Raw genomic sequence first — 19,571 nt, 5'->3', positions numbered from 1 at the left:
TCATCCTCTCCCCGAATACTCTTGACTCCCCTGCCAGATTTCAGAAATAGAGAGACAAAAAGGAGAAGGTTTGAAGGTGAAAGATTACAAAATAGCTAATTAGAAGAGAGTAATCTAAAAACAAAAAAAAAATCCCTTTCTTCATTATGCACTTTCTTCATTCGGCACAACTCGTAAGGCACTGGCCAAGGAAGCTTTTTTACTTGTGCCGCACGAAGCTTTTTCTCTTTTTTCTCCAAGGCACTAAGAAGTGAGAAGCCTTTTTTTTATTAAAATTTTTTTTTCTCTCTTAAAGGCACTGAGAGTCTGAGAAGCTTTTTTTATTCTTATTTTTCCTTCCAAGACACGAGAATCTAGATCTTTCTACAATTGGTTTCTTTTTAGTATTTTTACAAGAGGAAAAAACAATCGAAAAACCCGAAAAGAAAATGGGTTGGCTAATCGGGTATTGGCTAAAGTTCGGAAATGGCATTTTCGGTAGTGACCCAAATCGAGTCGAGTCGGATCGGAACAGTAGCATTTCGAGCCAGGTCGGCCAAGATGTACAGTCCTACTTGAAGTTTCAACCAAGACTTGGATCTTAACAATCTAGGTTAATATGTTTTGGGAGTTAGTTTTGTGCTTGAACTTTTTGTCATAGTTGTTTGTGGTTGTCTCTTTGATACTTCTTGTTGGCCAGGTAGCTGAGAAATTGATGGTTGTGAATCTCCGTGGCTGCCATAATCTTTTTGCTACTCCAGATTTCTCTGGCCATCAAAAATTGGAAAAGCTTGATCTTAAGCATTGTCACAGCCTAATTAAAATTCATGAATCAATTGGAAACGTGAGCACATTACTTCATTTGAACCTGAGCAGTTGCCGGAACCTTGTTGAAATTCCTACTAAAGTCTTTGGCCTAAAAAATCTAGAAAACCTTATCCTCTCTGACTACTCAAAATTGAAAAAGTTACCAATGGACATAGGTGACATGAGATCTTTGAAAGAACTTCTTGTTGATAACACTGCTATACAAGAGCTACCTGAATCATTTTTTCACCTTTCAAAGCTCGAAATGCTTAAAATCATTTGTTCCCAGTTCTTAACAAAACTTCCCAACTGCATTGGAAATCTGTCCTCCTTGAAGGAACTCTCTCTTAATAATACTGCTATAGAAGAAATACCTAATTCTGTTGGATCTTTGCTAAACCTTGAGATACTAAGTCTTATTCGGTGTGAATCACTCACTTCAATTCCAGATTTTGTTGGCAATCTTATTTCATTGAAAAATTTTCTAATACATGGTAGTGCAATCAAAGAACTGCCTACTTCTATTTGTTCCTTACCATATTTGAAGGACTTGTGAGCTGAGAACTGTTTGTCTTTGAGCAAGTTGCCTGATTCAATTGAAGGATTAGCTTCTATTGTCGAGCTTCAGTTAGACCAGCCACTAATTACAAGTCTCCTGTATCCGGTATGTGCCTTGAAAATACTAAGGAAGCTTGAGATGAGGAATTGTAAAGATATTGAATCTTTACCATAATCAATTGGAAGCATGTTCACTCTTACTTCTCTGAACATATCTAATTCCAATATTTCTAAATTACTGGAATCAATTGGGATGCTGGAAAATCTTGTAATATTCAAGTTGAATAAATGTACACAGCTCTATAATCGTCCTGATTCAATAGGAAATTTGAAGTCTTTGCACCACTTGCTGATGGAAGAAACTGCAATCACAGAGTTGCTTGGAAGATTTGGGATGCTTTCAAGCTTAATGATATTAAAAAATGGCTAAGAAACCTCATTTCCTATTAACTGGAAACAGGGTAACTAAAGAGGATTTGGGTGCAGCTGAACAAGAGAAGCATAATCCTTTCACACTTCCAACTTCTTTCTCCAATTTTAACTCGCTTGAAGAACTGGATGCTCGAGCCTAGAATCTATATGGTAAAATGCCCAATGATTTTGAAAGGCTGTCGTCATTGGAGATTTTGAATCTAAGTCATAATAATTTTTTCAGCCTTCCGTCCAACTTGAGGGGTCTTTCGTTTCTAAAAAAGCATTTATTACCCTATTGAGAGCAGCTGAAATCTCTTTCTCCACTTCCCTTAAGTTTGGTGGAGGTGAATGTTGCAAACTGTACTGCATTGGAATGGGTGTCTGATATCTCAAAGTTGGAAAGCTTGCACGAGCTGAACCTTGCAAATTGTCAGAAGGTGGAGGATATTCCAAGACTCGAATGCTTTAAGTCATTGACAAGGTTGTTTATAAGTGGTTGCAAGTATGCTCATTTGTGGTAAAAAGAAGGCTTTCTAAGGTTTTCTACATCTCCCACTTGTCTATGTTTAAGCGCATGAACAATCCTGAATTAAGAAGCTACTCTTTTTACCTTATTCTTCAAACTAGGAACTATCGTTGATCAATAAGCTAACTGTTTTTTATTTTTTTCAGGTTTCTTTGAAGAATTTAAGGTCTCTTAGTATGCCTGGAGACAAGACTACAGCTTGGTTTTCTCAAGAGGTTTGATTCTCATAACACAAAAATCATGATATCAAAGGTGTGATAATAGGCGTTGTCGTCTCCTTCAACCCTCAAATACTTGATGACTTAAGAGATCAACTTCCTGCACTACCATGTGTACTAGTAAATATTGTCAAACTAAATAAACTCTTGTTCAATACAACGTCGGAGTTGAAGGGAGTTCCAAAGACGAATGAAGATTAGATTTACTCGTTTCGATATCCAAATTTTCATCCATTACTTTCAAAGTTGAGAAGTGGTAATGACATACACGTGAGAGAGCAAGACCCACAATTCATCAAGGGAGTTGAGGTGAAAAAGTGTGGGCTTTATTTGATCTTTGAAGGTGGTGATGATTACAAGGGAGACGAAGAATTGTTAGACAAGAGCCAGTCATCTATTTCTGAAAAACTAGCAAAGTTTTTCAGCTCTTCTGAGGATGACGATCACATCTTTGATTCTGGTATTGAAGTCGATAGCCATCGTGCAAGAAGAGATGAAGGAAGAAAAATGATGGGGAGGTTTTTGGAGGCTTGTTTAGGGGCGCTTTCATTTTTAGAAAAGAAGATGCGTAAATTAATAATATGATGTAACTTGATACTGTAAGTTCTTGTTTCAGTAAAATAAATATCAGATATATTAATTTATAAGTTTTAGCACTTTTTATTAAAAAAATATATATATTGTTTTCTATTGAAATATCCATATATTTGTTTCCTCTCTATTATTTTTAAATAGGAACGGCACCCAATTTTAATGATAGAAAAGAATTCCTAATACCAAAAGGGAATTAAAAACCTTGTGGGAGAAATTAAAAAGTAGTTATATAAATCCAAAAGCCAAGATTTTAGTAATTAAAAACTATATAATAACTTTATACAATTCAAGCATTATATCATATGAAACCAAACGAGAACGAAAGCATGACAAGGCGGACAAGATGTGTTCGAAGTAACTCCGTACTATACATTCAGCTACAATTTTTTTTATTTTAAAGAAGAAAGAAGATATTCCTAATTTACAGAGTAATATTAAATAAATTTGTAAAATGAGTAAACGTGACGTAACTTTTTTTTTTTTTTAAATGTAATTTATTATAAAATTATTATTTTTTATATGAATTCTATATTTACTAACTTTATACAGGATAGAGAAGTAATTATACAACTACGCCAAGCAAAAGAAGAAAAATAAAGGTAATTATTCTTACATTTATAAAGAAAGAAAGCACAGCTAAAGAAAAGAACAATGTAGGACCCGAGTTGGGGGGACTATCATTATCATTATTCTTGTTCTTATTTCTTACCATTGTGTACTGCCTTTACATTTCTGAATAGCTTCATGATCCCTCTTTACAGAACTGATCTGTAGATCGAGCACAGCAAAGAGAGATGGAAGACGACCACGCCACTTCCGTTTCATTGGCTCCCGCTTTTAGGCACCGGTGGGACGTGTTCCTGAACTTCATAGGCGAAGAAACCCGCCCTAGCTTTACTTACAACCTCTGCGACTCGCTCGAGAAACACCACGTCCGAGTCTTCTTCCAAGACCACGGGCAGAAGGGCGGGAACGAGATCTCGCCGTCTCTGCTTGAGGCCATCGAGGACTCGGCTGCTTCCATCGCCATCTTCTCCCCAAACTACGCGTCGTCCTCTCGGTGCCTGGTGGAGCTTTCCAAGATATGCGAGTGTAGGAGGCGCCTTCTCCCCGTGTTCTACCGAGTCACGCCGTCGGATGTACGACATCAGCGTGGGCCGTTCGAAGAACATATTAGAAACCATGAAGAGAGGTTTGGAGTGACCACGGTTAGTAAGTGGAGGACAGCCATGAAAAAGGCCGGTGGAATCTCTGGTTGGGTTTTCGACGACAGGTGATGTATAATTAGGGACAATACAACTGATTTGCAATTTTTACTCAAGATGTTTTCGTAAATTATTATTAGTTTTAAATAAATAAAAAATTAAATAAAATTCAAAGAAATTTAACAAATAATAATATTTGATTAAAATGATGGGTAAAAGTTCAACTTTGTCCATATTAATCTTTTATATGAATATATTCTCAATATTTTGCTTCCTTCACAATTCTACTTTTCTCTCAATGAGAGAGGTGGGGTTGGGGATTGGCTAGAGAGAGCTTGATGAGAGAGATGGGTTCAGTGATGGTATGATAGTTTTTTATTAAAAAAAAAAAAAAAAAAAAAAAAAAAAAAAAAAAAAAAAAAAACTTCAAATGTGGAATGTGGGGTAAATAATGGCTGATATATAACATATCTCATAGGAAAATATAGATCCTATGCAATACCTACCCGGATTTACGTAATTCAGGAGAGATTTGTGGATCCTACCACCTCAAACAAGTAGCTGAGTCATTGTGTTAGCGACCTCGGTTAAGTCCCTAAACAATAAGTCCTCCACGCCAATGGTGGTCTTGTGATGACCGAATCTTTGTTCTTCTCTTACTTGGTTCTCGAGCAATAGTGGTCTAGATGACCACTTCGGTATGGTGTGATTAGGTGTTTAGGCAAAGATGAGTGTATGGAGTGATGGAAATGTGCAAGGGATTGTATGGGATTCAATGGTGATGGGCGCACGGCACTAGAGTGGGTTAGGGTTGGCGCCACTTGGAAGATGGGGTTTAGGGTTTGGAAGATGTATGATAGACGGCTAGGATGGAGGTTTAGTGTTTTGGGAGTGAGAGGCTAGGGCTAGCCGAGTTTGGCTTGTGAGGGATTTTAGGAAAGTTTCCTAAAATCTTGGAAGTCAAAGATGAGGTGTATGGCTAGCTATGGAAGGAGGGCTTGATCAATTAGAATTCCTAAATTATAGAAACTTTAATTGGCAAGATGAGTGGGTCAATTAGGATTCCTAAATTATAGGAACCTTAATTGGCAAGATGAGTGCGCGGATAAGGCAATTCAAATTAGGCAATGATTGCTAAAATTTGAATTCAATTCCCAAAGGAATGAAATTTTGGCCAAGGCTAATAAGATGGAGCAAACAATTTATGGAAAGTTGACAAACATAAGTGTTGAGAGATTTTATAGATTGGATGGATTGGAACAGCAAAAAATATGAAGAACACTCAAGAACATTGAAGAACACTCAAGAACAATGAAAAACACTCAAGAACAAAAGCACAAACTTATAAACTTGAATGAACAAAAGTATAAACAATAATAATTCAATACTTGATTCACGAGTTGCACAAGAATTGAATAAACCTCATATATTGAAGAACTCAACTTGAATTCACGGATTGCACCAAGTTGCACATAACAAGATGAATGAATCACACTTATTCACGAATTGCAAAGTATGATTCTCTCTTTGAGATTCACGAATTTTACCCAAAAAGCCCAAGTGCAAGGCACCGATTTGTGATCTCTCAAATAATAGTCTTCCCTCTAGGAGTTTGCCAAAAGATTCTAAATCAAATGAAAGATGTCCTATTTATAAGCAATACAAATTGGAAACTCCCAATAGGTCCCTTGAAAATAAATAAATAAATAAATAAATAAAATAAATCACATGATAGTGGTCATAGACCAAGGCTAGCCGTGACATGCATGACCCATGGTGGGCTAAGTGGGTGCACGGCGGTCTTTGAGTTGGTCCATGGTCAGGTGGTGCAGCATGGCTTGCTGATGGTGAGTCATGGTGGTGCACGGCATGGCCTAGGCTGGTGGCCTAGACACTGAGTCTGCAAGGCATGGGCTGGAGCCATGCGCTGGATGGCATGCCTAGTGGGCATGCCACTGACCTGCTCTAAGAGGCACGGGCTGGAGCCGTGCGCTGGATGGCATGCCTAGTGGGCATGCTACTAACCTTGCTGAAGTGTGGCTAGGTGGGCTGGAAGTGTCGAGCAAGGTCTTGTGGTGCATGGGTGAGCGCACGGGCCACGCGGCCCACCAAGGTGCGCATGGGCCTGCGCATTGAGACTCACATGGGCATGCGGCGCCAGGCTGCGCGTGCAGGCAAACTCTCACTAGCCTCGCTAGCCCGCATGCTGGGCGCCCCGTGTGTGTCACCGTGTGGGCCAAGGCATGCATGCATGCTGGGCGCCCCGTGCGTGTCACCCCACGAGCCAAGGCATGCTTGTAGGCTAACCATAGTGCTGTCCTTGCCTCCCAAGAGCAATGTCAAGGCTTGTCCCGAGGCCACTTTTCCAGGAGTTTTATCACATTGACCCAAGTTAGGGGGCCCATAGCTCCCTCCGTTGCACTCTTAGCCCTTGTTTCAATGCTAAGATAAAATGAAATGAGATGATTTATAAATAATTTGAATTAAAATGTTTTATGAGATTTTGAAAAATGAAAAGGGAAAAAAAAAGTAGAATAAAAATATTATAAAATTAAAATTTTATTTTTTAATATTATTTTTATTTTTGAATTTGAAAATATTGAATTTTTTTTTTATATTTTTTTTGGAAGTTTGGGATGTTGTGATGATTAAGTAATAATTAGATGAAAAATTGAATATTTGAAATTAAAAAATATTTGTATTTATGATGTTTTCATCTTATCTCATTTCTCAAACATCGCTTAAAGCTCTTAAAATTTTAATAGTTGAAAATACTTATTTAGTTATTTGTAATATTTTGGATCATTGAAATTAGTGATCCAAAAAAGTCAGTTTTAAACAACTTTAAGCAATTAAGGCCTAGTTTTATTTGCCAAATCTTTAAATCATCTCATCTCATCTTATCTTATCTTATCTTATCTTATCGCATATCATTTCAATATCCAAACATTATTTAAATACAAACATTATACAATTTCAAATTTTCAAAATTTTCATCCAGTCCTTATTTAATCATTACAATTTTTTTAAACTTCCCAACAAAATAAAAGAAAAATAATTCAATTTTTTTAAATTCAAAAACCAAAATTATATTAATATAACCCACTTTTAATTTTATAATTTTTTTATTCAACTTTTTCTCTCTTTTTCCAAAACTCTATAAAAATCTTAAATCAAATATTTCACTATTATTCACAAATTATCTCATTACTATTTATAGATTTCTTATCACATCTCATGTGTAATCAAATGAGGACTCTAAGTTAAAAAATTAAAAATAGATTAATTTAAAACCTTAACAATTTTCTTTGCGCACCGCATGGGTGAGCTATTAGGAAATCTGGTCCATCATTCCTAGCCATGGAGTTCGAAGAATTTGGACGTGATATTAAAGTATGCACATAGGTGTGACTATTGAAATATTATAATTGACATCCTGGTTGTTACTCATGTTTATTCTCAGTGGCAGCGATGAGGTGCAAGCGAAGTTGATTGAATCTTTAGTCCAGAGGGTATTGTCTGAATTGGCCATTACTCCAGTGGATGTTGCTGCATATACAGTTGGACTTGATTCTCGGATTAAAGAACTGATGCGTGGGTTGGATTTAAATTCCAAAGGCATTCGAGTTCTTGGATTATATGGGATGGGTGGGGTTGGAAAAACAACCCTTGCCAAGGCTCTTTGTAACAAACTTGTTGCCCACTTTGACTGCCTCAGTTTCATTTCCAAAATTAGAGAAAACTCTGCGAACGATGCTGATTTAGTATCCCTACAGAACAAACTTATCCGTGACCTATCTTCGGGTAAGTTAACTGTATATTCTACCCCTGCAATTGAAGAAGTACTTCAAGAGAAGCGAGTTCTTGTTGTTTTGGATGATGTTGACATGATAAGTAAGCTCGTTGCATTAATTGGGAGAATAGAATGGTTTTGTGAAGGAAGTAGAATCATCGTAACCACAAGAGACAGAGAAGTTTTACCTGAACATCTTGTGAATGAGTTTTATGAGGTCAGAGAGTTGGGAGAGTCTGAAGCCCTAGAACTTTTTAGCTACCATTCACAAAGGAGAAAAAGACCCACTGACAAATTTTCAAATATGTCCAAGCAAATCGTGTCCCTTACAGGGGGTCTACCATTGGCTCTGGAAGTATTTGGTTCTTTCTTGTTCGATAAGAGGAGAGTAGAGGAATGGGAAGGTGCTCTACAAAAGTTGAAAGAGATTCGTCCCCGCCATCTTCAGGACGTTTTGAAGATAAGTTTTGATGGGCTAGATTCACAAGAGAAGTGCATATTCCTTGACATTGCATGTTTATTCATTAAAATGAAAATGAAGAGAAAGGATGTTATTGAGGTGTTAAAAGGTTGCGGTTTTAGGGCCGAGATAGCAGTCAGAGAACTCATAGCAAAATCGCTCATCAAGGTCACCCAGGAAAACGCTGTGTGGATGCATGATCAAGTTAGAGACATGGGAAAACAAATTGTTCTAGAGGATAGCCCTGTGAATCCTGGCATGCGAAGCAGACTGTGGGATCGTGATGAGATCATGACTATCTTGAAGGATGAGAAGGTAGGATTAACAGTAACATATAACTTATAATGGCTTTTCCGATTCCTTTTTTGTCGGATGGCAAGTTTTAGCAGAACTTTTCAACTAGCAGATATAGATACGGGCTCAACTGATCCATCTTGTTGCTCCATGCACTCTTTCTGTGGAGAGAATTTTTTTTGCAAATATGCAAGAGACGATTGGATCAGTAGCGGCAGTTAAGTTCATATGCTGGTGGAACTTAAGTCTTAAGGGAAAAACATGATATTTGTAAACAAAAATTAAAAAAGATTTCCTGAATATGTTCCCAATTGAAAATTTTTCAGCGCCATTCTTCTTTAATGTCCTAACTTACCAAATGTGGGTACCATTCTCTATGTACCCAATTGTTTTCTCTAAGCTTTGATTGCTAATTATCTGTCATTAGTCTTACTGGCTCCATTCCATTTTTTAAGGATCTCCCATATTATTGATGATAGGGAACAGGATCTATAGAAGGGATCGTCCTAGACTTTCAAAGCAAGCCCCTTGTGCAGGATAAAAGCGGTGACATAACTGCTTGGGAAAATTTTAAGAGGTCGCCCAGTTTCAACTCTGCATTGACATATATGGAAGAAAGGTATAAGAAGTTTCTTGAAACTAAAGCAGAAAGACAGAGGGAGATAAAACTATGCACGAAGTCCTTTGAATCTATGGTTCACCTAAGACTTCTGCAAATCAATTATACAAGAATGGTAGGAAAGTATAAATATCTTCCTGCAGAACTGAAGTGGCTACAGTGGAAAGGGTGTCCTTTCAAAAGTATTCCTTCTGATTTTTCTCCACGGGAACTTGCTGTCCTTGACCTCTCAGACAGCAAAATTGAACAAGTGTGGGGTTCGTATAGTAACAAGGTATGCTTCACTTATCAGGTGCATTGGTTATCAATTAAGCAATAACAGGATGTTGATGGCCCAGATTGATTTGTAATGCTTGCAAAGTTTATATCAATTCTCTCTGCTTGTCTCGTTTTTTCTAACTGAAAAAAACTTCTTATTTGCCAGGTTGCTGAGAAGTTGATGGTCATGAATTTCCACGATTGCTATAATCTTTCTGCTATTCCTGATTTATCTGGCCATCAAACATTGGAAAAGATTGATCTTGAGCATTGCCACAGTCTAACTAATATTCATGAATCAATAGGAAATGTGAGTACATTACTTCATTTAAACCTAAGATCTTGTTGGAACCTTACTGAGTTTCCTGCTGAAGTCTCTGGACTGAAAAATTTAGAGAATTTCATCCTCTCTGATTGTTCAAAATTGAAACAATTACCAATGGACATAGGCAGCATGAGATCTCTAAAAGAACTTCTCGCTGATGACACCGCTATAGCGGAGCTCCCTGAATCCATTTCTGGCCTTGCTAAACTTGAAAATCTTAGTCTAAAACGTTGTGGGTTCTTAAGAAGACTACCCAACTGCATTGGAAAGCTTTCTTCCCTGAAAGAACTCTCACTTGATCATTCTGCAGTAGAAGAAATACCTGAGTCTGTTGGAGATTTATTAAACCTTGAGAAACTAGGTTTAACGGGTTGTAAATCAGTCACTTCAATTCCAGATTCTGTTGGCAATCTCATATCATTGTCAGAACTTCTCCTTAATGGTTGTGCAATCCATAAACTGCCTGATTCCATTGGTTCATTATCATATTTGAAGGACTTGTTAGTAGGAAACTGTCGGTTTCTGAGTAAATTGCCTGATTCAACTGAAGGACTAGCGTCTATGGTTCAGCTTCAACTGGATAAGACATCAATAAAGAATTTGCCGGATCAGATAGGTGCCTTGAAAATGCTAAGGAAGCTTGAGATGAGTAACTGCAAAGATCTTATATCTTTACCAAAATCAATTGGAAACATGTTGGCCCTTACTACTTTGAACCTATACAATGCCAACATTTATGAATTGCCAGCATCGATAGGGATGCTGGAAAATCTTATTTCATTAAGATTGACTAAATGCACCCAGCTCCATGAACTTCCTGCTTCAATAGGAAATTTGAAGTCTTTGCAATCCTTGATGATGGCAGAAACTGCTGTGACAGAACTACCTGAAAGCTTTGGTATGCTCTCAAGTTTAAAGAGATTAGAAATGGGCAAGGACCCTCATCAGGAGTTAGCTAGAAACAGAATTCCTGAGGAGCTTGTAACTGCAACTGCACAAGAGGAACCTAATCCAGTCAGACTTCTGACGTCTTTTTCCAATTTATGCTCGCTACAAGAGCTGGATGCTCGCGCATGGAAGTTACGTGGTAGAATCCCTGATGATTTCGAAAAGTTGTCATCATTGCAGAATTTGAATCTAGGCAACAATGATTTCATCAGCCTTCCATCGAGCTTAAGGGGCCTCTCGCTTCTCAAAAAGCTTTTATTGCCCGACTGCAAAGAGCTCACGTCTCTTCCTCCACTTCCCTCTAGCATGGTGAATGTGAATGTTGCAAACTGTACAGCATTGGAAACGGTGTCTGACCTTTCTAACCTGGAAAGCTTGTGGGAGCTGAACCTTACGAACTGTGACAAGGTGGTGGATATTCCGGGCCTTGAAGGCTTGAAGTCCTTGAGAAGGTTGTTCATGACTGGTTGCAGAACATGCTCGTCCGCAGTAAGAAAAAGGCTTTCTAAGGTTCTTTCTCCTCTGTATTTGTGCACTCAAGCCATTGTTGTCTCTAGACTCAGATGTTGCTCCGTTTATTATCCCCCTTCATTTTACAAATAATTGAAGCAATTCTTAAAAAATAAACAAAGGTTTTATTTCTCATGGGAAATCTTATTGCAGGTTTGTTTGAGGAATTTACACTCTCTGAGTATGCCAGGAAGCAAAATTCCAGATTGGTTTTCTGGAGAGGTGGTTACATTTTCAGAACGCAAGAACCGTGCGATCAAAGGTGTGATAATAGGTGTTGTTGTCTCTGTCAACAATCAAATACAAGATGAGTTAAGAGATCGACTCCCTTTGATATATGGTATACGAGCACATATTACCAAACTGAATCAACCTATATTCAGTACAATGTTGGAGTTAAAGGGAATCCCAAAGGTGGACGAAGATCACCTTTATTTGTGTCGTTTTCACGATTATCGCCCTTTAGTAACTCAGTTGAAGGATGGTTATAAGATACATGTGACACAGCAAGACCCGCCATACATCAAGGGGGTTGAGATGAAAAAGTGTGGGATTTATTTGATTTTTGAAGGTGAGGATGATTATGAAGGAGATGAGGAATCACTGCGTGACAGCCAACTATCCATTTCAGAAAAGCTAGCAAAGTTTTTCAGCTCTCTTGGAGAGGAAGATCACGTCTCTGAATCTGGTCGTGAAGTGGAAAGCCAAGCGCAAGAGATTGAGGAACAAGAAGAAAATAAAGCCTTTATGTGGGGCCTTACGCGGCTTGTTCGAGGGTGCTTTTGTTTTTGAGAAGCAGTAGCAGCTGCAGCGGCGGCTACCTTGTAGTCTTCATTTTCCCAGCGTCTGCTTTGTTTGATGAGAATGTTATAAATTGAAAAAAAAAAAAAAACAGAGGGGGGGAGAGAGAAACAAACCGTGGAAATTACTGCTCATAAAATAAGGTAGGCAGTAAACTTATGCATCAGATCTATATAACCACTCTATGCCATCCTCCTCCCCCAAGCTCCCAAGCATAGCTTTAAAGGGGCGGGGTGGTTGTTTCTGAGGCGCTAAGTTGCTTGACAGAAAAGACATTTGAATAATTTGAGTGGTAGAGTAGAGTTTTAAGGAGTTGATTTGCTATCCAAGAGTGCAAACCATCAAAATTCCTCTCATTTGTTCTTTTATTCTCCAGGTTCGTATGTTTTTGGAAGCATCTCCTCCGTGGCATAGATGCAACCGAAAATGGAGTCTGCTGGACTCAACTGGATCGGACCGGATCGCGTTTTCTCCAATTTTCCAGAGTCCCAAGAAAGGTCAAGGTTAAGCCGCCTCACACTGGGCTGCACATCCCTAACTAATAGAAAAATGTTATGTACAACCAGGTTATAACCCCACCGCGGCCTCGTATCCTACGTGGCTTAAAAATAATACAACGTCGTTTTCTCTTTTGTAATTCCCTCTTTGTTCTGAAATCCTGCCTTCGTGCTTCTTTCAGAGTCTCAGACCTCTCTCTCTCTCTCTCTCTCTCTCTCTCTCTCTCTCTCTCTCTCTCTCTCTCTCTCTCTCTCTCTCTCTCTCTCTCTCTCTCTCCTTCGAATTCCCCTTTCTAATCCTTCAAATCTACGAAGTCTGTCTTCTTCTCTCTTCTACATGAAACTCACAAAACTCCATCCCCGTCGTTCTCCTTCTCCCCCAAACCTCCAAGCCGCCGGGGCCGTGCCCCTGCCAAACAGTCACTTCAACCTGCGCATCTATGGCTAGTAGATATTTGAGTCACGGTTGTTGTCGTTGGTGAGAGAGAGGTCTACGGTCACCATGAGAGGTCCACTGTGATTCGATTCTTCAAGGAGTGCCTTTTTTTTTCCCCTTCTTGTTGTTCTCCTAGTTTGACATTCTTTACACATTTTTTCAAATTTCGTTTTAAAAAATTTTTGGTAACATGGTTTCGGTTCTGTTTGTGTTGCCTCTGAGAATCCAAAACATGTTCCTGATTTTGCTTCTGTAGCTTCGAAGGTTGTACCGATTACTTAGTTGGCCGTTGCAGTTGGTTGGTTTCGGTTTTGGGGCAAAGGAAACATGGAAGTGAAGAATCAACGTTCAATCCTGAAAAATTACTTTGACCCAAACATTTCCTTGAAAGACTCACTTTGAAAGAAACTGATCAAAGTAAGTAATAGCTATGTAAGCCGTATGAGATTTAAAACCAAAGATTGCCCAAGTCCTTAATCTCCCCTACACCTTCTCTTTACCTGCACCACTCAAGATAGCTGCCTGGACTGCAAAACTATAGGCAACGTCCTCATCAAAATTGATGCTTTTGCAGAGCTCGCTGGACATGGCCGTAAGAAAATATCGAGTGACAATCAAATACGTGAGAAACAGTGGGGAAACGAATGTATACTCCATCAAGAAAGAATTGAAAAGCTTGGAAAATATATATTTGTTTCTTGAGAAAGTGTAGGCAAATAAATGAATTTGAGTGATCCCCTTTCTCATATGCCCGAAAATCAATTGAGAAGATGAGGAGCAGAGAAATCGTATGGCTGGAGAGATAGAGGCAGTGAGAAGTTGAGAAACTTCCAGTTTTTTTTTTAATATTTTAATTACCACGTCAACCCCAGAGCCGCGGCGGGGTTATTACCCGGGAGTATGTAGCAGTTCTGTAACTAATAAACCAGCTTTCCTTTTGCTTTTCCCAATGGACAAACTCATGGGTTTGGTCCAGAGTCCAAAAGAGAAGGAAGTTTGTCTTTATAGCACGCCATGCAGCAGGCGGGCATTTCTTTTCTCCATTGACTGGCGTTCTAGCGTGGACAGGTAGATTTGGAGAGATTTTTAACTATAGATAACTTCATATACATCAAAAAAAAAGGTCACATATATCTAATCAGATTTTTTCTTTGGCAAACAATCCTACTTGATTTGTTCACTATAAGTGGTTCACGTACTGTGTTGAAAATCGATTGAAGCTTATGTTATGGATCGCTTCTTTCTTTCTTGGTCTGTTGAATGGTAGTTCTTGCCTCGCTTGATTAGCCAACCTCAGTGATATATTTGTTTCTATACCCAAAATTCATTTTCATTTCCGATTTCAGCAGTGACCATCAGAAAAGAAAATCGGGTTGGAGACTTGCAGTTTGGAAGGCCATTTTACTTAAACTTGATCCTAAATATACTAAGGACGTTACAGATTATAGGTTTCATAAGGGATACTCTGACTAGATGCAACTTCCAAATATCAATCATACGCCTATTAAAAGTGATTAGACCTCACAAAGTCTTATATCTGGGAAAAAAAACCAAAAAGGATTATATTCAGCAGTGAGAAAATTCCTTTGTCAACAGTCATGATCTCCAAAATGAACAGTAGTAGACTAGCTTAATTTATTACATGCTTCATCTTCTTAACAAACATGAGTTTAAACCAAGGTTCACACAAGGTGATTTAGACATTCTGAACAAGACATTCTTTCACAAGAATAATACTCATTCTAAGAGGTTATGTTTGGGTATATTAGTACAGAGACAACGACCAAGCTTGCTACATGATATATGAAGCACAATAACTCATTTCAACTCGCAAACAGATGGAGTTGTTCATGTAGTAAGAGCAGTCTTATAGACAGCAACCATTGCTCCATGCTTGACGTGTCCCTTGTTTAATGTTCGTTTAACATATCGAGGTATATTGGGTATATATCCTTTGACAACAAATGGAGAAGCAAGCATTGCCATTGCCTCTATGTTTTTATTACCAAAATTACTGATTACCAGACTTTTGGGGGGACGTGAGGGCTGGGGTATGTTGTCTGACTCCATAGATTATGTTCTTTCAAAACCACCACCAACCTGCATGTGCAACCAATCTGGTGAGGAACCACGGCCTTGTTCCCTAGTGGCTTGTGAGCCAAATGTCATGCCAGCTGTATCAAATGTCTGTTTACCAAACAGAAACACCAAATCATTTTGTTATAAGAAACGCCTTTCTTAGAAAAATAGGAAAATTCTAGCAGTCTCTCTTGTATATTTTTTTTTTCCCCTTCCTGTTTTTCCCCCTAACCTTAAAGGCAAGCCTTAATCTTAAACTCCATCCATCCTCTGCCATGCTTAAATCTATTAACAATGAAACTCATACTCAATTAAACAAATACATTGCGCTCAATTAACCCCCTACTACAGTAAATCTAGGGGGGCGGAAAAAAACAATTCCTTGAAAAAGCAGGCTGATGTCCCACCAGGAATTTGCAAAACCAGAAAATCTGAAATGTCCATTGAGGCAGATATGTCTGGTACGTGGTTCATCTAAAGAACATACTTTATTCTTTTTGTGCTAAATTAGGTGTAATTAAGAGGCTAAAGGAAAGGGAGCAACTACAATGTACAATCGAAAATATCAAAATCAATAAAACTATAAAAGAGAAAAATATGCAAGTAAGAAATCAAAAGGCAATACCTATTTTAGAGTTCAAATAGAAATATATTGTACAGAACACTACCTGGTTTCAGTTTCTGTACATATAGTTAGGACTTACATCTTTAGTGTTTCCCTCTAACGACGCAAGTCCTAACGCTTATTAAAAGAAAAAAAAAAAGGTTATGACTTACATCTTTAGACGGAAACGCTTCAATACCAGGGTTCATTCTTGAATTAACTGCTTCAAGCTTCATTGACAAGAACTGCAAAATCCATAAATTTTCATAAGTCTCAATTTCAGGTTTAGTTAAGTCATAGAAAAGACAGAAGAATGGAAAACAACAGTTACACGATTTATACCTCAACCTGACGTTGAAGTGATTGGATGTAATTTATTATCTCATCAAGGACCAATGCTTTGCCAATAACCTGAATTTAAAAGGCTAGTCGGTAAACAGTATTTTTTTTTTTTAAATATTTTAACAATATTTTCTTCAACTTTAAACTTTCATCTCAAATCATCTTATATCAACTCACTATCCAAACGATACCTAAATAAAACGAGATTAAGTTCACCGTGTATCATACCTTGTTACAACCAGGGACCAAATCCTGGAGAATTTTCATCCTTTCACTTATTTTTTCTCTTCTAGCCTGTTCACCAAATGGCTCCAATCAGCAAAACTCATTCAATAGTTTTCAGTACAAGCCACCGTGACTCAATTTCCACTACTCTACCATGATTGCGGTAGAATACGTATTATAAAGAACAGATTGTGTCATACGTTACCTGATCTAAAGCCAGTTTGTTCAATATTTTCATCATTAAAGTGTCTTCAACAAAGTAAAATAAGAAGGTTTCAAGAGGACTGAAGTGGGAAATTACTCTCTCTGCTAGACTGTGGCTATCGGTGGCTTGGCCCCTTCTTGCTCGAACATGGATGTAGTTTTGCTTGGGCGTCTCGGGCGGCGGTTGAGTTTTTTGTTCCACACGCTTGCCTGAACTGGGTTCTGCTTCAGTTTTTGAATCAAGATTTTCATCCCGACTTCGTGATATTCTGAGCCGCTTTCCGTCGCAATCGTACTGCATAACTCAGTGCATAAAACCCATAATCACAAACATCCCAATTCATATCAGGGCTCATTAAGTTATTTGAGCTAAACATCCACGAATGCTCAGTTTCACTCTCTGAAATCAATGTGGTATTGGATTAAAGATACGCAAACTATAAGAGATCTTAAAGTTGGGAAGTAAAACATATAACCACAAGTATCTTTGAGGCAACATAAATTACGAGTTGATTCACTCAAATTGTCAAATTCAATTTCATTCAGTCAATTCTAGATTTATTCTTGTACTTGGTAAGACAAAAAGATAATAAATATATTAGAAAGAATCTTGAGCAAATACCGCGCCATTGCCGTTGCTGGTGGAGACGACTTTAGCGGAATCGTCCCCTTGGTCGCGCCGCTTCCTCGCGCCGCCACCAACATCATGATTCGGTCCCTGGTCCAAGTTCATTGGATCGTTGCCGGAAACGTCCCGATTGGTACCATTAAGATCCTCGAACCGGGCCCTCCTCAGCCCCAATCCACCTACGAATTCCCCACCGCCATTCACCGGGAACTGCCAGACGTCCAAAAGGTTGTACGACGCAGCATTGGCGTTGGAAAAAGACCCCTCGTTCATCAGCGCCGGCGGATCCATTATACACGCACAACAAAACTCGATCCGAATTCGTATTCGGAATCAAAACCGAAATTCTGACATTTACAATCTTAAATAATCTCGGTAGTGCCTCCGAAACAGCGGTTCAACTTGTTGCAAGCCGAACACACAAACATGGACATAAAGCGAGAGGAGGGGGGGGGGGGGGTTTCTAAGCTGTAGATTCGAAAAAGAATCCGAAAAAAAGAGGGCGCATTTGAAGCTGGAAATGGAAAGCGAGAGGCAGAGAGAGAGAGAGAGAGAGTGAAGTTGAAAACTAGAAGCTGTGCCAGAGAGAGTTGAGTATGTAAGTGTGCGATCTCCTTGGAGAGTGGAGGCTGGTGCGCACAGTGTCTCTATTTTCACTGACCACCACCCCTCACTGTTCACAGACACAGACCTCGGGACTCTCAAACTAACTAAACTCCCACTTCTCCACCCAGCCTTTCAACCCCTCTCTCGGCTCTTCCTCTCTCTTTCTCACGTGCATCTCCAGCTCACTTCTCCACCGTCCGATCCACATAAATTCCTCCTCAAACCCAAATTCTCCTTCATCGACAGTAATGGTGCTATGGAGAGCGTACTCCTTAGAAACGGCCCTGACATCTCTGTACAAAATTCAATCTTATAATATATATATATTTATTTATATATTTTTATAAGGAATTGGGAGGGCGTGATTGATAATTAAGATATGATTAAAGTTAAATAGGTTTGGGCATTATTAATGATTGTTGTGATGGCGATAGATATATTCAGATTAAGCTGTCTATTCATTCTGATTTGCTCAGGGATAAAGCCGAATAGCACCAATTTCCACCATCTTTTTAATACAGTTATATTTTTAATTAGAGAATGCCTAAGTTATAATTTATAAATTCAGATAATTTCATATGACTTGTTAGGATTATATTATAATATGACGAATAACACTAAACCACGTTATTTTAAAATTTTATTATGTAATTTAATTAACATACCATAATGGTAAAACTGCTCAATCCTTGAGAGAGAAGCTCATCCTTCTCTCAAAGGAAAAAAGGGTTTTAACCGCTGAGGGTGGGAGCTACGGCTCCCCCCTCCCTCCACCCAGTTTGTTTAGGTTAGTTTTGTTTGTTTTTTGGTTTTAATAAGTGTCGGTTGGCGGCGATCATGGTGGCCGGAAAGTGTTTTCACCACATGGTCAATGACATGAAAACCGATTACCTTTTTTCTTTCAATCGAACGGGATGGAAGCGTTTTTACACGATGAAGATAGAGGGCTTTGATGTCGCTGGTCTAGGGCTTTGAAGCCGTCTACCTTTTATTTTCAATCGGACGGGATGAAAGGCATTTTACACGATGGAGGTGGAGGGGTTCGATGTCGTTGTTTTGGCCGTGAGTGTGATTCGGTTGAAAGAGTGACCACCATGGACAACCACGTAGCTGGGCGTGGTGGTAAAGGGGAGAGTTTCCAGTGTGTGTAGAGTCATGGATTTTGAGTTCAGAAGCTTTGGTATGAATGTTGTTCTGGGGTGTTTTTCCGACGGGTTCATTGACTCTGTTTTATCCATGGAAAACAGAGGTGATTTTTGGGATGAACGGCTGGAATGCATGGGGGTTGATGGAGGTTTCTGGGGTAAAAGTCCATGTTGAACTTACGGTGGAGATTCTCTTGGTTGGTGGCCGGATTGGGGGTGACGCACCGTTTCTTTTTTGGTCTTGTTGTTGGTTTGCTGTTTAGTTTTTGTATTAGTTGATGGAGGTTGTTGTTGGTCTCTAGCTTTTGTATCTAGTCTCTATCTCTTCTAGCCGAAGTGGAGAATGGCTGGTTTTTGGAGGTTTTGGGCTGGTGTCGGTGACGGTGACGGAGCTAGCATTGGTGAGAAGCCGGTTGCTCAGCGTAGTGAAGAACTGGGGTAAGGCTGGGCAAACGGCGACATGAGGGGAGGGCTGGGCCGATCTTTCAATGATCTT

The 19,571-nt window shown here is 38.9% G+C and overlaps 3 protein-coding genes across 6 annotated transcripts; 2 read left to right on the top strand and 1 right to left on the bottom strand.

Annotated features, from left to right (window-relative positions):
• The first annotated feature begins 428 nt into the window (after positions 1–428).
• LOC122310149 (disease resistance protein RPV1-like) lies at positions 429–3,087 on the top strand. Its single transcript, XM_043124028.1, has 6 exons — positions 429–530; positions 680–1,280; positions 1,389–1,450; positions 2,064–2,195; positions 2,431–2,499; positions 2,749–3,087. Exons 1-6 carry the CDS (start codon positions 429–431, stop codon positions 3,085–3,087), a joined length of 1,305 nt encoding a protein of 434 aa, XP_042979962.1.
• A 650-nt stretch (positions 3,088–3,737) lies between these two features.
• On the top strand, positions 3,738–12,945 carry LOC122311572 (disease resistance protein RPV1-like). Its single transcript, XM_043126162.1, has 5 exons — positions 3,738–4,369; positions 7,765–8,869; positions 9,328–9,741; positions 9,892–11,508; positions 11,662–12,945. The coding sequence occupies exons 1-5, from the start codon at positions 3,891–3,893 to the stop codon at positions 12,298–12,300; spliced, it is 4,254 nt and encodes a 1,417-aa protein (XP_042982096.1). The 5' UTR covers positions 3,738–3,890; the 3' UTR covers positions 12,301–12,945.
• Positions 12,946–14,846: 1,901 nt separating this feature from the next.
• LOC122311573 (transcription factor BHLH089) lies at positions 14,847–18,204 on the bottom strand. Of its 4 annotated transcripts, none has more exons than XM_043126166.1 (6): positions 17,319–18,201; positions 16,794–16,991; positions 16,496–16,561; positions 16,268–16,336; positions 16,099–16,170; positions 14,847–15,342 (listed from the first exon to the last, which is right to left on the bottom strand). In XM_043126166.1, the coding sequence occupies exons 1-6, from the start codon at positions 17,613–17,615 to the stop codon at positions 15,316–15,318; spliced, it is 729 nt and encodes a 242-aa protein (XP_042982100.1). In that variant the 5' UTR covers positions 17,616–18,201; the 3' UTR covers positions 14,847–15,315. The 4 variants fall into 4 exon arrangements, with proteins under 4 accessions (XP_042982100.1, XP_042982097.1, XP_042982101.1 ...); XM_043126163.1 differs by having other exon boundaries at positions 14,847–15,429; positions 17,319–18,196; XM_043126167.1 differs by lacking the exon at positions 16,268–16,336 and having other exon boundaries at positions 17,319–18,204.
• Positions 18,205–19,571: the final 1,367 nt, after the last annotated feature.

This window comes from Carya illinoinensis, chromosome 5 (genome assembly GCF_018687715.1).
Source record: "Carya illinoinensis cultivar Pawnee chromosome 5, C.illinoinensisPawnee_v1, whole genome shotgun sequence".
In the NCBI taxonomy this organism is placed as follows: domain Eukaryota; kingdom Viridiplantae; phylum Streptophyta; class Magnoliopsida; order Fagales; family Juglandaceae; genus Carya; species Carya illinoinensis.
The sequence above is the reverse complement of the archived record's forward strand: the minus strand, read 5'-3'. Positions and strand labels throughout refer to the sequence as shown.

Excerpts from the sequence above, each read along its gene's own strand:
- LOC122310149 (XM_043124028.1), top strand. The coding sequence starts at position 429 with ATGGGTTGGCTAATCGGGTATTGGCTAAAGTTCGGAAATGGCATTTTC. Across the intron at positions 1,451-2,063 it reads TTACAAGTCTCCTGTATCCG|CTGAAATCTCTTTCTCCACT; the intron begins GTATGTGCCTTG and ends TATTGAGAGCAG. Across the intron at positions 2,196-2,430 it reads ACCTTGCAAATTGTCAGAAG|GTTTCTTTGAAGAATTTAAG; the intron begins GTGGAGGATATT and ends TATTTTTTTCAG.
- LOC122311572 (XM_043126162.1), top strand. The coding sequence starts at position 3,891 with ATGGAAGACGACCACGCCACTTCCGTTTCATTGGCTCCCGCTTTTAGG. Across the intron at positions 9,742-9,891 it reads GGGGTTCGTATAGTAACAAG|GTTGCTGAGAAGTTGATGGT; the intron begins GTATGCTTCACT and ends CTTATTTGCCAG. Across the intron at positions 11,509-11,661 it reads TAAGAAAAAGGCTTTCTAAG|GTTTGTTTGAGGAATTTACA; the intron begins GTTCTTTCTCCT and ends ATCTTATTGCAG.
- LOC122311573 (XM_043126163.1), bottom strand. The coding sequence starts at position 17,615 with ATGGATCCGCCGGCGCTGATGAACGAGGGGTCTTTTTCCAACGCCAAT. Across the intron at positions 16,992-17,318 it reads CCAGCAACGGCAATGGCGCG|TACGATTGCGACGGAAAGCG; the intron begins GTATTTGCTCAA and ends TGAGTTATGCAG. Across the intron at positions 16,562-16,793 it reads GCCACAGTCTAGCAGAGAGA|GCTAGAAGAGAAAAAATAAG; the intron begins GTAATTTCCCAC and ends TTTGGTGAACAG.